The 18396-nt window shown below is 43.4% G+C and overlaps 1 protein-coding gene across 1 annotated transcript in view; it reads left to right on the top strand.

The window, feature by feature from the left end:
• Positions 1-18396, top strand: part of Ern1 (endoplasmic reticulum to nucleus signaling 1) — a 95677-nt gene that overhangs the window by 59569 nt on the left and 17712 nt on the right. Inside the window, exons 6-11 of the mRNA XM_013038011.1 lie at positions 1034-1156; positions 6018-6119; positions 7104-7365; positions 9406-9484; positions 10889-11054; positions 15376-15494. Coding sequence (XP_012893465.1) covers positions 1034-1156; positions 6018-6119; positions 7104-7365; positions 9406-9484; positions 10889-11054; positions 15376-15494 — 851 coding nt within the window. The remainder of the gene's footprint in view (positions 1-1033; positions 1157-6017; positions 6120-7103; positions 7366-9405; positions 9485-10888; positions 11055-15375; positions 15495-18396) is intronic.

Genomic DNA, 18396 nt, shown 5'->3' with positions numbered 1-18396 from the left:
GATCTGAAACTCGTACTCCAGATTTAGTATTCCCAGGATGTCACACCATAGATACATGTGCTCTGGCTTTTCCTCTCCCTCTGTTGATAACTCTCTTAAAACGTTGACTGAGGTGAGGGCTATGATCTGTGGCCGGGGAATAACATACTGGCTGAGGATAGAAGCTGAGATAACTTTGGCCCCATTAGCATCAGATTACAACTGAGTTTGTGGACCAGTCACAGGTACCAGCTAATTTTAGTTATGATCCTCTTCACATGTAGGCTAATTGGTAGGGATGTTGAGAAATAGGAATTATGGTTTACTAGGGAGATGAACCTCTGGATACAGTTTCATATTTATATAGATCCTAGTCCGTGGGAAAAGAACTGCTTTTTGCAAGCAACATTTTTTCATATTTAGGGCCACTAGTAAAAGCAATAAAATTGAACTTGAAAGTTAGGAAACATCTAAAACTATAATTAGGTTATTTGCTCTGGAGAAATTTGTATATAATGATTAGGTATTAAATTATTATGAGACCCAGTGGAGGGTCTGGCACAGTGGCTTATGTCTATCATCAGTGGCTCATGCCATTTGTGTTAGCAAGACCCCATCTCAAGTAAGCCAGGCAGAGTGGAACATGTATGTGATCTTAGCTACGTGGGAGGTATAGGTAGCAGAGTCAGGGTCTAAAGCCAGCCCAGGCAAAACCCCTCTTAAAAAATAAAAACAAACAAACAAACTCTAAAACAAAAAGGGTTGAGGTCATGGCTTAAGTGTCCGCATTAGAGTGCTTGCCTTGTAAGCACAAGGCCGCCCTGAATTCTAACCCTAGTACTAAGAGGAGAAAAGACCCAGTGGCCCAAGAAGTTACTATATCCACGCCACTTTTTACTTTGTCATTTTCAGAGCATCATAGAAATGTCTGATATTCTGAGGACTTCAGACTGAACAGACAAAGTCTTAAACAGATAACTGTTACTTAGGTCATGGTATTTTCTTACACATAGGATGATGGATGCTAACAACAGCATGTCCTGTAATGTTGCAGGTAAAAAGCAGGACATTTGGTATGTCATCGACCTACTGACTGGAGAGAAGCAGCAGACTCTGTCATCAGCCTTTGCAGATAGCCTCTGCCCATCAACCTCTCTTCTGTATCTTGGACGGACAGGTAAGAAATGAACCTTTGGTTTGCAAACCTGTTTGTTTGCAGAATGATCTGATGAAGCTCCCCCATTGGCTTCTGCTACAGGTTTTGTTGTCCAGATAGTAGCCAAAGCTGTCCTCTCTCATCTGTCAGATCATTACTCTTAAAACCCTTCAGATGGGTGGGTTAGAAGCGATGGGTGACAATGTGGTCAGACACCTTGTATTCATATACTGTTTTGTACAACTACCTAAAGATATTTAAAAAATTTAAAAAGACCCTTCAGAGGCCCCATTGCCGAAGGAATACAGTCCAGACTGCATCAGGACCCATGGAGCCCTGCTGTGGGTGCCACCGCTCTGCCTTGCCTCTCTCTTAATTCATTTCCCCCATTCAAACATTTTCTAATTGGGTGTGCCAGCTTACATCCACTAAGTAGCAGTTCTTTTTTTCTTTTTTTTTTTTCTTTTTCTTTGTCTTTTCTTTTTTGGTACTGGGGATCAAACCCAGGACGTTGCACTTGCTAGGCAAGCGCTTTGCCACTGAGCTACATCCCAGCCCTTGCAGTTCTGTTTTTAAGCACCTATATCAGGGTGTCCTTCTTCAACAGGTAAGCTGGTTCTGCATGCTGGCTAACGTCCTCCTCTCTTCTTTATCTCTGCTCCACATCCTCTTCTGTGAAGCTTCTTCCCCAGCCTGAAGGCTCTCACCCTGCCCAGGGACACTGGGCTTGTCTCTCTGAGCTCATCTGGGGATAGACATCATAGTGGACAGCCTTGTTGTAGCGGCCATCTCACGGCCGCCCATCACTGTCCCTTTTTAGGCATGAGTGGCACCCTCTTCACCATGCCATGCTTTATTTCCTCACTGTTGGCCATCATCTTTCTAGTACTTGTCGCTATTTATAAATTTTATGTGCCTATTTTTGCCTCCCCTGTTGGACTGTCAGTTCCTCTAGAGCAAGACTGGGTCTGTATACTGGACATATGCCATGATATGTATGAAGTGCTCCAACATTGAAATGAGTGAATGAGTGGGCCCACTTACACACAATCATGATTAAAAATTGTTGAACCATAGTTAAACTAAAAGACACAAGAACAACACACAGAAGGGGAAAAATTATACTATAAATGTGGAATCTCATATATGTGCATCATGTATTAATAAAATTTTATAAGTCTATAAAGCAGGTCATTAAATTAAAAAACAAAACCTAGGATAAATTCATTATAATTGAGCACTAAATTCAGATCCTAGTATTCAGGTAACCAAGGCTTTGAGAAAGGAGATGCTGTGGATTAGCAGTGAGACTAGTCCTAGGCCCTGGACAGGCTGGTTGGCCTCTTCTGTTGCTAGGAGAAGGGTCTTAGTCAGTAATATTCAGTACTATCCCCTTGTATAAATTAGATATTCTAACTCCCAACTGTTGGGACTGCTTAGGACTTGTTTACTTTTTTCCATGTAAAGTTACAGAGACTCTAAAGTTCACCCCTGTGTAAAAATTGTGTGGTTCTCAGGTAGAATTGAGACATTTTAGGGAGTCGGGATATTCCCTAGCATAGGTGGAGTGTATGTACGTAGGTTGATAAAGCTACGGTTTTCTTTCCTTGTGTGTATGACACAAAAGCTATTTTTTTTAATGTTTAACTTTTTTGTTTTTATAAAGATGAGGTACAGAGGGGTTATAGTTACATAAGTCAGGTAATGAGTATATTTCTCTGTGGACAATGCCACCCCTTCAAAAACTATGATCTTCATTGTCTGTGGCTGCAAAACAAATACCTTAGTGCCTTAAAATAACAGCCATTTTATTGTTCCTGATTCTGTGGGGAAAGAATTCAGGAAGTACTCAACAAGGTCAGCTCATCTTTATATGCAGGGTTGTCTCCTATCTGAGGCCTTGGTTCAGCTCCATGTAACCTTTCTCCATGCAAATAGCCTACAGTTCATTTTTTTTTTAAACCAGCCTGGGATTTGAACTCAGGGCCCGGGCACTGTCTCTGAGCTTCTGTGTGCTTAAGGCTAGCGCTCTACCACTTCAGCCACAGTGCCACTTCCAGCTTTTTCTGTTTACATGGTACTGAGGAATCAAGCCCAGGGTATCGTGCATGTTAGGCAAGCACTCTACCACTAAGCCACACTCCCAGCCCCTAGCTTGCAGTTTCCTTTGGAGCAAAAGTGAGTGAGTGTCAAAACTGGGAGAAATGCAAGGGAAGGGGGACATTGTTAAAAAAAATGTACTCTTTACCTGACTTATGAAACTGGAACCCCTCTGGTACAGCAGCTTTATAGTAGCAATAATTTTTAAAATTATTGAGATTAAATGATTACATAAATTTCACTATAACAATAATCTTTTAAGTGAATGTTAGAATGCCTCAGACGGTCTGAGTTCCTTAGACCTTGTGGAGAAGGCTCCACAAGAGAACTTTACTTTCCATGCAATCAAATCAAGTCATGAGGTTGGCCAAGGGTAGAGAAATAGACTTGGCCTCTTCATAGAAAGAGTGGCTTCCCCCACCAAGGGAAGATTGATGATGGTGATCTTTTCAAACATTCTACCACAGTCCTCCCTCTGCATATAGAACTTAAAATCCCTTCCAGTACAAAATATTCTCAGCCCTCTCTCAAGAGTCCCAAAGTTCAATCACAGCATTAATCTCAAAATTCAGTGTCTTGGGAGCTGTATCAGGCTTGGAGGTAGTTGTTTCTTATCTAGAAACCTGTGTATTAGAGTCAAGTCCCCCTCTCTCCTACAACTTTCCCCTCCCTCCACTGACACATAATTGTGAGACAGGATAGCCATAGCAAACATTTTCATTCAGAAATGGAAACAAAAAATGCTGGGGATGTAAGACAGTGGTAACACACTTGCCTAGCACACATGCAGGGTCCTGGTAACCCTGGCACATACACACACACAAATTCCTAGCAAAAGGGAACGGAAAGAAAGATACATAATGGACACTTGTCCTTGTAATTCTGAACTCTAGCAAGGCACATGTTTTCAGGTTTCCTGCTCTGGGGACGGGAAATATTCCTTGATGAACACTTAAGTGTTTCCCTCTGTGATTGGTTCTCTAGCACATGTTTTCAGCAGCTCTTAGTTCTTCAGAGAAATCCTTTCTTTTCCATCAGAAATGGCTAGGTTTCTTTCTTTCTTCTTCTTTTTTTTCCCCAGTCATGGGGCCTGAACTCTGGGCCAGGGCGCTGTCCCTCAGCACTTCAATTCAAGGCACTTGAGCACAGTGCCACTTTTGTCTTTTTCTGCTTATGTGGTGCTGAGGAATCGAATCCAGGGCCTCATGCATGCAAGACAAACACTCTTCCACTGAGCCACCTTCCCAGCCCTTTGGCTAGCTTTCTGAATCTGTTCCTTGTTCATTGAAAGTGGGGGAGGGGAGGACTAAAGGCCATACCCTCACATACATACCCAACTTGACGATCTCTGATTATTGTAGTTCATGCTTATCACTATTTGATGAACTATAGGCTTTCCATGTGTCAAATCATAACCTATTTCATTAGATAAAAGCTACAAATCTCTAAAACAGTCTGGTAGTTCTTAGACCCCTTCTTATCTAGGAGAGAGTCTATGAGGTACCATCTTTCTGAGTCCTCAAAGAAGTCTTTTTTTTTCTTTTTCTTTTTTTGTTGGTTGTGGGGCCTGAACTCTGGGCTTGGGCACTGTCCCTCAGCTCTTCAGCTCAAGATTAATGCTCGATCACTTGAGCCATAGCTCCACTTCCGGCTTTTTCTGCTTATGTGGTGCTAAGGAATCGAACCTAGGGCCTCATGCATGCAAGGCAAGCACTCTACCACTGAGCCACCTTCCCAGCCCCTCAAAGAAGTCTCTGGGTTGGATCTAGATGAGGTCCTTTTCTTCTTGCTGCCAGTACTCTGGCAGTGCTTTGTTCTAAGGCTGTTGATCATCTGAAACCACCTTCCAGACTCCTGGCTTCCTGCTTCCCATCTTGAGAATCTTTTTTTTCTCTCTCTCTCTTTCTCCCCCCACCCCCAAATCTTTTTTTTTTTTTTTGGGGCTTGAACTCTGGGCGTGGGCGCTGTCCCTCAGCTCTTCAGCTCAAGGCCAGCGCTCTACCACTTGAGCTACAGCGCCACTTCCGGTTTTCTGGTGGTTTATTGGAGATAAAAGTCTCACGGTCTCTCCTGCCCGGGCTGGCTTTGAACCGCGATCCTCAGATCTCAGCCTCCTGAGTAGCTAGGATTACAGGCGTGAGCCACCAGCGCCCGCCCCCCCCCCCCAAATCTTGTGATCATTCAATGGTTATATAAATAGAATCATGCAGTATTTAAAAAAAAGAAAAGAAATTTCCTTGGTCAGATTCCCTAAATGTATTAGGTATTTTTTCTGACTTCCAGGTTGTAAGCAATAGCTTTTCTAGTTGTGCTTCTAATCTAAGCCACCTTTTTTCAGCTTCTAACAACAATTTTCTCATTACTTTTCCAAGTCTCTACTAATAGTCCTCTTGTCCTCCAGCTTCTACTTGGTCCCAAAGTGCTGCATGTTTTAGGTTTTTGTGATGGTGTCATCCCACTTCTGGGTACTGATAAATTGCCATATAGTAAACCATCCTGAAACTTAATGGCTAAAAGCAACCATTATATGCTCATGACTTTGTGAGCTGTGAGTTCCAGGCCATAGTGAGTACGACTGTTACTGCTCCACATACTATTGACCAGGTTCAGTCTTGTGTTTGGGTCTTAGTTCTCTTCCACATAGTTTCTCTTTCCACATAGACAGCCTGAACCTTTAAATTTGGCATTTAGGGAGAGCCTGTTTGTTCTAACTAGATATAGTCCAACACCTCAGCAGGTGCCACAGCCCCTCTGTGGTAAAGGACTGGTCTGTATCCTTTAGAATACACCATCACCATGTATGACACCAAGACCCGAGAGCTCCGCTGGAATGCCACCTACTTTGACTATGCAGCCTCCCTTCCTGAGGACGACGTGGACTACAGTAAGTGTGCCAGGGGTGCCTCACCAGGCATCTTCCACATGTAGGAAACGATCATTTCAGAAAGCCAGATCTTCACTTACAGCACCTTTTTCTCTGATGAGGTTCTGGACTTTCCATGGGCTTATAGTAAATACTTCCTACAGTCATTATAGCAGGGGTCTGAGTGTTAAGTCTTACAACAGCCAACTTCTTAGGTGGTGGGTTTAGTCACAGAAGATGAAGATCAGACCTGTTGAATCCATATGTCATGGGAAAAATTTACTGGAAGCCCAAAGAAAGAACACATTTAAAAATCAGAGTGACATCAATAATCCTATCCAGAAAACCATCCCAAATGTGGCATGTCTTCTGATTATTTCTCTATTAAGTTCTCCCAACTCAAAGAATAACTGAGAAACTGGATTTTGTCATCTTAATATTGACACCTGAAAGTCTGACTGCCCATTCTGGCCCAGGACCTAGAATATTTTTTTGTCCTCAAGTTTTCTTTTGTGACTCAGGTACATATAGGTCTGACTTTAAATTTGATACTTAAGCAGTTATTTTAGTTTGTTTTGTTTTGAAACAGCTGTACTATGTAGTCCCAGCTAACCTTTACCTTGTAACTCTCCTGCCTCAGCCTAAGCTCAGCTGGATTGAAGTTGTTCATTATTAGCATGCCTGACTCAAGCTGTAGGTTTTAAATAGTTGGTATAAAATGCCAGATTGATAGAGATCACTTTTAGAGTAGAATGGAAAGGAACATCAGTGAGGAAATTGCCTTTGAGAGAATGATCCTATCTTATGTCTATAAGCCAGGGAATTCTTTTATGGTCTTGATATTGAGAAGCCTAAACAGCTCATTGGAAACCAGAGATCTGTTCTAAGAAGATCTGAGACTATTCCAGAAGTCTTATTTTCTCTGTTCAGGACTGCGATTGTCAAGTGAGTTGAGGATGTGGTTGCAGGTGAGGTCCAATGTGCTTTGCTGTTTGGTCATTACAGAGATGTCCCACTTTGTGTCAAATGGCGATGGGCTAGTGGTGACTGTGGACAGTGAATCTGGGGATGTCTTGTGGATCCAAAACTACGCCTCCCCCGTGGTGGCCTTCTATGTCTGGCAGCGGGAAGGTCTGAGGAAGGTGATGCACATCAATGTGGCTGTGGAGACCCTGCGCTACCTGACCTTCATGTCTGGTGAGGTGGGACGCATTACCAAGTGGAAGTACCCATTCCCCAAAGAGACGGAGGCCAAGAGCAAGCTGATGTGAGTTGGGGAACTCGGGGCAGTAGGAGGCAGTAGAGGGTAGCTGGGATCCTGTTCTTCTGGTCCTGCTGCAGTGTAGCACTCCCTATACTAGAGGAAGCCGATGGCTCTCATGCCAAAAAGTGACTTACTGGAAAACCCTAGAATATAAGAACCAGGAGCACCCTAGGTGCTTCAAAGTTCTTGATTATTAAATAGTAGACATAGGAAGGAGACGGCCAGGATAACTATAGCATATAGAATAACTATAAGCATGAATCTCTTATAAAAATAAGAGATTTTTTTTAAACTTTTTTTTTCTTTTTATTTGTTTGTGGTGCTAAGGTTGAACCCAGAGTCCTGTGCATGCTAGGTAAGCACTGTGCTATTGAGCTATATTCCCAGCCCAACTTGATGTATTTTCTAATTTTTTTTTATTATGTTATATTCTTTTTTGGTGTGTGCCTGTCCTGGGGCTTGAATTCAAAGCCCAAGTACCATCCCTGAGTTTTTGTGATCAAGGCTACCACACTTATTACTTGAGCCATAGCTCCACTTCTGGCTTTTTGATTGAAGATAAGAGCCTCATGAAGTTTCTTTCTTTTTGCTTATGTGTGCTGAGGAATCAAACCCAGGGCCTCAGGCATATAAGGCAAGCACTCTACCACTGAGCCACCTTCCCAGCCCCATGAAGTTTCTTTCTCGGGCTGTCTTTGAACCATGATCCTCAGATCTTAGGCTCCTGTGTAGCTAGGATAACAGTCATGAGCTATTAGTCTCCAGAAATGTTACATAGATTTTAAATGTGAGAAAAAAAATGTGAAAAAAAATGAAGAAAGTGACATTGTTCAAAGAGAAATTTACTCTTTACCTAACAATTTAAAAATTAAAAAAAGAAAAAGAAGACCCAGCAGATTTGTGATCTCCATCCCCATCTGCTTATAGCTTGCTACAAAGTCACTTAAATACATCAAGTCCCTTCTTACTTTACAGAATTGTGGGAGGGTTAAATAATGCATGAAAGTACTGTCTACAGTAAAACGTTGCTCAAATGGAAGGGTTTGGGTAAATCAGTAGCTGATTGACCCCACCAGGTCTATTAACAATAGTAACCACAGGTCTTGGACAAGGTAGATACTGGTAACCCCTGTCACCTCTCTGGTCTTCAGGACAGGGACAAAATACCTAGCTGTGGGACTACAAGTGTCACTCAATTTGGAATTAAAAAAATCTTATTTATTCTTATTGTTATAAAGATGATATAAAAAGTAAAGGTAAGCCTACCACCACCAGTGGCTCATGCCTGTAATCCTAGCTACTCAGGAGGCTGAGATCTGTGGATCACAGTTCAAAGCCAGCCTGTATAGGAAAGTGTATGAGAATCTTATCTCCAGTTAACCACCAGAAAACCAGAAGTGGCCCTGTAGCTCAAGTGGTAGAGCGCTTGCCTTGAGCTGAAGAGCTTAGGGACAGCACCCAGGCCCAGAGTTCAAGCCCCACGACTGACCAAAAAATAAAAAGTAAAGATAAAGCATGCATTTCTTTTTGACAATGTTACCCCTTCCCTCGCTCCCAACATCTGGAGTAGAACAGTTGACTACTCCTTGGGGTCCGTGCAGAGTCCCTAGAGTCCTTGCAAGGCATTGTAGTGCTGGTACTGGGGTTGCTGGCATGAAGATGCTGGTCAGTGTTATCCAAGAAGCTTTAGCAGTGGGCACTAAGTATTCATTCTCCTGGCCTGGGGCAGAGTCTAGTCTGGTCTTGGCATTTTGATAATAAAGAAGCATCATTAATATTATAAAGCTTGTCATATTTCTGTAAGCAACAAGTGAAGCTTCTGCCTAAAGTCTTGCTGTTGTACTCTGCAGCAGTTCTACCTCATACCCCACTTCATAACCTCTCATATCCCACCTCCCATCTTTCCTCCCATGTCTGGAGCCAATCAGACTCCATATGTGGAAATGCCATTTGGGGCTGTCATTCTGCTCTCCCCAAGAGCTCCCTTTTGTGGGATCTGTGCATGAAATAAATTGGAACACATGCTTCTGTTTTTCCTTCCAGGCCCACCTTGTATGTTGGGAAGTACTCTACCAGTCTCTACGCCTCGCCCTCTATGGTACACGAGGGAGTCGCTGTTGTGGTGAGAACACCATGGGGCTCACCGAGCCTCCAACTACTTTGTTCCTTACTAACAAAAAAATATTCTTTTTTTTTTTTTGGTCAGTCATGGGGCTTGAACTCTGGGACTGAGCGCTGTCCCTCAGCTCTTCAGCTCAAGGCTAGCACTCTGCCACGTGAGCCACAGCGCCACTTCTGGTTTTTTGAGTGGTTTATTGGAGATAAGAGTTTCAAGGCCTTTCCTGCCCGGGCTGGCTTTGAACCGTGATCCTCAGATCTCAGCCTCCTGAGTGGCTCTACTCCTGAGCCACCAGTGCCCGGCCAAAGAAAATTCTTGAAACACCTGAATGTCCTGCTGGCTAAGAAGGAAAAATATAAAAGTGGAAAGTCTCAGGAATAGCTTCTGCTCATACCCCATTCTACTTTGAAAGCAAGATATATTACCAGAGCAGCTTCCTGAAGCCAAGAATCCCCGGTTATTTCACATTGCTTTTGTGTACAGATCTAAACTTTCTGATTGGGGTCCAGGCCCTCCTCAAGCCAGCCCTCCGTGTCCTCCCACCACCCTGCTGGTTTCTCAATGGCAGTTGCGTGGTCCAGCCAAGTACTTCTTCTCCTTGACACCCTAAAGTTCCTGTCATCTGGGCTGGGAAGGTGGCTCAGTGGTAGAGCGCTTGCCTTGCATGCATGAGGCCCTGGGTTCCATTCCTCAGCACCACATAAGCAGAAAAAAAAAGCCGGAAGTGGCGCTGTGGCTCAAGTGGTAGAGTGCTAGCCTTGAGCTGAAGAGCTGAGGGACAGCCCCCAGGCCCAGAGTTCAGGCCCCATGACCGGACCCAAAAAAGAAAAAAAAAAAAAAAGCTCCTGTCATCTTCCTTCTGAGTCTTTGTGGGGCTGACCTCACACTTCAAATGCCCTTTCTTCTTCATTTTGCCTACTCAGATTCCATCCATCCTTGTAACTTCTCAGCGTCTTAGGGTCTCAGCAGCCTGCCTTGAACACTGTGTCTGAATGTCTGAAGCATTATGCTCCTGGCTGCTCATTCTGATCTTTCCAGGGCTGGAGCATATATCTATCTTCCTAGTGGATTGGCCCACTGCTCCAGCAACAGGGAAGAGCATACCTCTGTCAGCTCTAGTAATCGCTAAGCCAGCACTGGTTATATGGTTAGAGTTTATGCTATCCTATTAATGGTGTTAGTGGTGACTAATAGATATCCACAAGTTGTTCACTTAGGTCTGCCTCTTAGTAACTTCATGGTTCCCATTGTTTTGACTATCCTGAGCCAGCCCACATTAGGAACTGCTCAGCTGGATACATGGCCATTCCTTTGGGCCTTCAGACAGTGACTAGAGAGGTTTGCTAGGAGAGCCAAGGAACCTGCTCTCTATCAGGGCTCCCAGGCTCACCAACTCTGTCTCCACAGCCTCGTGGCAGCACTCTTCCTTTGCTGGAAGGTCCCCAGACTGATGGTGTCACCATTGGAGACAAGGGGGAATGTGTGATCACACCTAGCACCGACCTCAAGTTTGACCCTGGACTCAAGGGGAAGAACAAACTAAACTACTTGAGGAATTACTGGCTTCTCATAGGTAAGAGCTAGTCTCCAGGTGGCTTTAGGTGGTGGCATACTGCCCCCTGGTGGGCACCAGCCAGCCCTGCCGGTTTATTGCTGCTCTTTACTTTGTTCTGTCCATTTCAAGATGGTGGCTTAGACTTGGGAATATGTTCACTTCCAAGGTGAATAAGCCCTGTACCCAAATTACTGAGTCAGTTCTCAAAAATGGTTTATAGCTAATGTTCCAAAACTCAAGTATACGTATTAGGTAATAGAAACTTAACGTAAATTATCTGACATAAGAACATCTCTTCCTTATTCCTCAAAGTGATCCCATATGAGGTAACTGCCCATTTTATAATTAAAGGTTCTGCATATGGAATAGAAATGAATGTGGATAAGGAACTGAGAAAAGAGGATTGAAGACCCAGGGGGATTGACAGTCATGAAGAATCCGAAGCTGCCCCTAATTAGGACAGGATGGTTCCTAGTGTATGCGAGTGTCTCTTGTTGTCTTTCTTTATTCTATCTCTTTTTGCTATTGAGGATGAAACCAATATGCCAAGTACTTGCTCTACTCCTGAGTTGCACACTGCCCCCCGCCTTTTCCTTTCTCTTCCCATTGTTGCTGCCATCACTAATGGCCCTGAGGTTGAATTGGAAGCTCTGCCACAGAGATAAGTGGTTGAAATGGCACTGCAAGGCAGCAATTGTGACAAATAAAGACAGATGAGGAGCACTGTGTTCCTATCTAGTGTCCTAAGTAATTAGCAGGTTAGAGAATACTTGAATGCTATCCACCCTTCCTGTGCTCCCAGCCCCCGTATACATGGATTCTGCTGCCTCCCAGCTAGAGGGTGAGAAGCAGAGGTGGGTCACAGCCGAGCAGGGCGGAAGGGAGGTAGGAATGAATAACAGATTGCCCTGAGGTAGATATGGTTTCATCTTCCTGTCCTCTTCCTTTTGGTATCTGCAGACAGAGGTCAGGGCTCTGGCTCTGTCCCAGGGATGCAAGTGGCTTGAGGAACATGAGCTCAGGAAGCAGCAGGACCTTCTAGGTAGGGAGTCTAGACAGGAGTGTATGTACCTAAGAGTTGAAGATGAGAAGTGGTGTGCCTCAACCCTGACCTGTTAGTTTGCAGGCTGTTCAGGTCCTGTTCTCCTATTCTTTGTTTCTCCTGATTCCTTGCAACCATTTTTATCTTGGTTATTAGTATTTTTACCAAGTAATAGACAAAGGGGATATAAAAGGATTCTGTTTTCTTTTTCACAGAAATAGTTAAGAACAGACCCATACTGAGAAAATAAAAAGTAGCTAACTAGGCAGAGGCCATTAAAATTGCAAGGCTACTGGGTTTTATGAACCAATTAAGGATACATAAAATACCTGCCAGTGGTTAAGAAATGACACTGTAGAAATGTGGGTGAGAATATTAGAAAATGTGGGAACCTAAAAAAAAAGTCAGGATCCATGAGGATGGCTGAGTTAGAAAATGATCTCTCTTTAAAATAGCTTTTTTTTTCCTTTTTATCGTGTATAGGGCTTAAACTCAGGGCCCCGGTGCTGTGTCTGAGCTTTTTTGCTTAAGGCTAGTTAGTGCTCTACCACTTTGAGCCATAGCTCTACTTCCTAAAATAGCTTTTCTTTCTTTCTTTCTCTCTTCCTTTCTTTCTTTTTTTTTTTTTGTGTGGTTGATTGTGAGGCTTGAACTCTGGGCCTAGGTGCTGTCTCTCAGCTCTTCAGCTTAAGGCTAGTGCTCTACCATTTGAGCCACAGCATCACTTCCAGTTTTCTGGTGGCTTATTGGAGATAAAAGTCTTATGGACTTTCCTGCCTGGGGTGGCTTTGAACCTTGATCCTCAGATCTCAGCCTTCTGAGTAGCTAGGATCACAGGCATGAGCCACTGGCACCTGGCCTAAAAGCTTTTCTTTTTTTTTTTTTTTGTCGGTCGTGGAGCTTGAACTCTGGGCCTGGGCGCTGTCCCTCAGCTCTTCAGCTCAAGGCCAGCGCTCTACCACTTGAGCTACAGCGCCACTCTAAAAGCTTTTCTAAGTAAGAAAACCAAGAAACGTACAAAGAAATAATTTAAGTAATAATCTTATAATCCTGAGATCCCTTTTGACAAACTCCATAGCCAGTCATTTTAAAATAAGGCAGCAGAATACTATGAAACCTCCACTGTCTACATCTACCAAGCTTCATCACTTCTTATACACTAACATATGCTCTCCCCTTTAAATGAGTTTATATTCGTTATATGTGTGGGTGAGTGGATTTCATTGTATATTTTTACACATGTTTATACTATTCCAGCTGATCTCATCCTCCTTTATCAGTCTCCCTTCCAAAAATTACTTCATTAGGTTTCATTGTTCTATTTTCAGAGTTGCGAATATTTTATTTCAGTATTATTCAACTTCCTTCATCTTCCTTTTTAGCCCAACCATACCCAAGTATGTTCTTTGATTTAGTTTTTTGAAAGACCTTAATGATATCATATTCATCTCCAAGATTAAATGAGTCTGGGTAGTAGATTCTGTGGTTTCTCCCAAGCTATGACCTTGACCTCTATGCTATCAGAGTTGCCCAGTTCTCTGTCAAAGGAGCACATACCACCTTTGGAGGAACCAATGCAGGAGATCCAAAACAGGGCCTGGCTATGTGCTTTTCTCTAGAGTCTGGACCTATTGGTGCTGATAGATAAATAAGTCACAAAAGACCAGGTACTATTTATACCAAAATGTTTAGGAGAACACTATGGTTAGGGTTATAAGGTATAAGATACTAGTAAAGGCCAGCTTCAGGAGAGGCTTGTTTGTAAGGAGTTGGGTGTCTTTTCTTGATAGGTGCCCTGCAGAGAGGTAGGACTCTAAGCAGTGAGAGTGGCTATTGGAAGAGAGGGCAGGCAGACACTGCAGCAGAGCAGTATGTGGAAGGACAAGTCTATACAGTCTGTGTTTCCCAGTCATCTGTCTCTTGGTAGTGAGCTTCTGTTACCTGTGGTTAGCTGCATTCAGATTCCTGGCACCACCCATCAACAGGTCTAAGTCTGAGGTCTGAAGCAGGGAGCCACAGATAAGGCTACTTCGCTCCCAAGCAAAGCACATTTCAGTTTCCCTTTCTTACAAAAGGATAGCATATTGTAAATAGAGAACTGACCTAGAGAGATTGAGGTCAGGTGAGGGATTAAAGAAGGTTTTTCCAGATCAGAAAATAACAAGCTTGAACTAGTCCCTGTTGGTTCTCACTTGACACAAGTCAGGTAATCTCTATATAGAGATACCATAGATCATAGGGATCATAAGGAGATCATGGATTTGGGAGTACAGTGGAAATGATCATAAAGTGAGAGAGACCAGAACCAGAGTGAGAGGAGATCCCAGTGAGAGAACAAAAAGGAAACCATGGGGACTGGAGGTGTGGCTCAAGCCTGTAATCCTAGCTCCTGGGGACACAGACCAGTTTGAGGGTAGCGCAGGCAAAAAGAATTTCTTGAGGTGGGAGGGCAGGGGTGATGGGGGAAAACTAAAGGAAGAGGCAACAAGGCCCTATGTTCAAGCCATACTATTGCCAAAAAAAAAAAAAGCTTATCAGGTTGCTGATGCACTGAGTGAGAAAGGCCTCTTAGGCTGCATGTAGAATAATTTAACTTTAGAGCTAAACAGATTGTCAAGTCATATGATATGAAATCCCAATTCCTTACTTTATTCACCTTTGACCCTCTTGTGGTAATTTGTACACAATTGATACAAAATCACTACATAATGAATACTGGGTAGTCTTGAAATACTGTGTGCGGAATCATGAGTGAATATTGAGAAAGCTATAATATTCCTCTATCCCCTACCATCCAGCCAGCAGCTATTTCCTCTGTTCTCTTACACAATTCTCAAGTAGATAAGAGGATAAATAAAACTCCCCCAAGTAGTTAAAATGCTGGGAAGGGAGCTTGGCAGCATTAATAGGGTGATGTTACTGGAAAAGCATTGGAAAGAGAACTCCTTGGCCTTTGAATGCAGCGTCACAAAGCTTCACCTGTGAGCTGGACACATGCATTCATATGAACCTCGCTTTGGACTGTTACCTGAAACATCCTGATCTCAACTCATGGCAAAGACTTGTGTCTTTGTTCTCATTATCAGACTCAGAATACTATATTTTGCTATCAAGTTATAAAATGTCTGTTTTATGGAGAATTTTGTGGTAACTGCGTCTCATTTTTTCCCTCTATGGATGTGAAAGTTTTCCTTGTGGAAAGGACCCCTCAGTGGGTAGCAACTTGCCCAAGTGTAGTGTTGAGTGTGACTACTACTTGAGAAATTTTTCTCATTAAAGGTTTGTTTCCTTTCACAGGACACCATGAAACCCCACTGTCTGCATCTACTAAGATGCTGGAGAGATTTCCTAACAATATACCCAAACATCGGGAAAATGTGATTCCTGCTGATGTGGAGAAAAAGAACTTTGAAGAAGTAAGGCTGGGTGCTGGTGGCTCACGCCTGTAATCCTAGCGACTCAGGGGGCTGAGATCTGAGGTTCACGGTTCAAAGCCAGCCTGGGCAGGAAAGTCCGTGAGACGCTTTACCTCCAATAAAACCACTAGAAAACCGGAAGAGGCGCTGTGGCTCAAGTGGTAGAGCACTCACCTTGAGCTGAAGAGCTGAGGGACAGCGCCCAGGCCCAAAGTTCAAGCCCCACAAAAAAAAAAGGGGGGGGGGTTGGGAAGGTGGCTCAGTTGTAGAGCGCTTGCCTTGCATGCCAGAGGCCCTGGGTTCGATTCCTCAGCACCACATAAGCAAAACAAAAAAAGCCGGAAGTGGTGCTGTGGCTCAAGTGGTAGAGTGCTAGCCTTGAACTGAAGAGCTGAGGGACAGCGCCCAGGCCCAGAGTTCAGGCTCCACAACCGGACCCCACAAAAAAAAAAAAAAGAAGTGAGTAAGGAAGTCAGCTACCAGCTCTGCCTCTTCCTATCAGGTGTTGGGGTCTGTGTGTCAGGGCCTCAGCTGAGACAGATGGCTAACTCAAATTAGAGCAGTTTGAGGGGAGTTTAGTACTGGAACCACTCACATGGATGTGGATAGTACTAAGGGTTTTCATAACATTCCTTGGCCTAAAGCCAAAGAGGGCAAATGGGAAGGGTCCCAGGGATTCAGAGCCCTATTCTCCAATCTGGAGATAACCAGGCTAGAGAAATATACTGATTCCTATAACAGCAATCTGAGCAATATTGCTCAGAATTAGTCATACCTATTCCTTCCTGAGCACTTAGAAAGTAAAACTATAAAGAAAAATAAGAAGGATTGGGTTGGGGGGCGGGGGGAGGCTGGGAAGGGATGGGAAGGGTAAACAAAGGAGGAGGCTACAATGCTCGATAAGAAATGTACTCACTATCTTGCCCATGTAATTGTAACCCCTCTGTACAGTATTTTCACAATTAAAAAAAAAAGAAAAAGAAGACATTAATCCAATACCCTGAGTAGCTAAGGTCCAGGTTTTTATATTGAACCACCTGATCTAAAGCAAAGAATCTTTTAAAAATTGATTTAATACCCTGACGTACATCTGACTCTTAAAGAGATGCTTATGAATGGATATCTTGTGTTGTCCCTAGTCACATGCTCAGCAAACATTCCTTAGCTACCTACCATCTATCTACCAGACAGATCACATCCCATAGATCATGGCACACCGTGAAGGAGAGATGAGCTGGGCTGTTGTGTTTGGAAGGGCTCAGAGTGCAGCTGAGAGGGGAGATTTCATCAGAGGCCCCTGAGAGGTGGCGAATGACATGCACATGTGGAAATAAATTAGTATGGCTGGAGCTGTGTGTTATTTCATTGGGCAAACAGTAACAATTTATCTGAAATGCTAGATGTTTGAGAACAGATCTTGGGATTTTCCTAAGCCATTCCATGAGGCTGCAGAGACTAAGGAGATCAGAGGATAAAACTGGCTCCAAATTTGTCTATTATTGTTGTTGTTACTGCTATTATTATTATTTTGGTGCTAGTCATGGGGTTTGAACTCAAGGCCTAGGTACTGTCCCTGAGGCTTTTTTTTTTCTTTCAAGGCTAGCATTTTTCCACGTGAGCCACAGCTTCATTTTTACTTTTTTTGTTGTTGTTGCTTAATCAAAATGAGTCTCACAGACTTTCATGCCTGGGCTGGCTTTCCACCACAATCCTCAGATCTCAACCTCCTGACTTAGGCTTACAGCTACCAGTACCTGGCAATTCAGAGTTTCTTACTAAAAAATTTCTTTAACAGAGATAGGCTGACGCCTGTCTCCTAATTCATCAGGAGGCTGAGACCTAAGGATTATGGTTTGACACCAGCCCAGACAGGAAAGTCTGTGAAACTCTCATCTCCAATTACCCACCTAAAAACTGGAAGTAGAGCTGTCGCTCCAAGTGATAGAGCACTAGCCTGAATCACAAAAGCTCAGGAACAGGCCCTGAGTTCAAGCCCCACAATCAACATGAACAAAAAAGGTTCTTTAAGAAAGTCTTCTGAGGGGGCTGGGAAGGTGGCTCAGAGGTAGAGTACTTGCCTTGCATGCATGAGGCCCTGGGTTCTATTCCTCAGCACCACATAAGCAAAAAGAAAAAAGCCGGAAGTGGCGCTGTGGCTCAAGTGGTAGAGCACTAGCCTTGAGCTGAAGATCTGAGGGACAGCGCCCAGGCCCAGAGTTCAGGCCCCACCACCGGACCCAAAAGAAAAAAAAAGAAAGTCTTCTGATACTTTCCAAAACAGTTTGGAGGAGGACTAGAATTGTTGAATCAATGTTAGTTTTGGAGTTGCACTGAAAGTTTATAAGCAACGTAAGAGTGGCTTCATTACTTTATTAGGTTTATTAGGTGGGTGCCTGAACATGTGTGCAACTATCCTTTTTTTGTTTTTTTAATTTATTTTGTGTCACTACCCAGGCTTGAACAGTCTTGCTTGGCTTTCTTGTTCACAGTTGGCATTCCTCACTTGAGCAAGAAATCTTTCTTCAACGTATCTCCAAATATCAAATCTATTTTCAAAGAAGGAAATTTTTGCTTTCATTGAGATTTATCAGGATCTCAAAGCATTTCCGTGTGTATTGCTCTTAAATCTGTTTTTTATTTTGATTTCTTATATTTTGTTGATTGTGGAACTTGAAGTCAGAGCCTGAGTACTGTCTCTGAGCTTTTCAGCTCAAGGCTAGTGCTCTACCATTTTGAGACACAATTCTTTTTTTTCTTTTAATTTTTTTGGGGGTCTGGTCGTGGGGCCTGAACTCTGGGCCTGGACGTTGTCCCTCAGCTCTTCAGCTCAAGGCTAGCGCTCTACCACTTGAGCCACAGTGCCACTTCCGGCTTTTTTCTTTTTGCTTATGTGGTGCTGAGG

This window comes from Dipodomys ordii, unplaced genomic scaffold (assembly GCF_000151885.1).
Source record: "Dipodomys ordii isolate 6190 unplaced genomic scaffold, Dord_2.0 Scaffold7, whole genome shotgun sequence".
Lineage (NCBI taxonomy): Eukaryota > Metazoa > Chordata > Mammalia > Rodentia > Heteromyidae > Dipodomys > Dipodomys ordii.
This window is presented reverse-complemented; position numbering and strand designations above follow the sequence as displayed.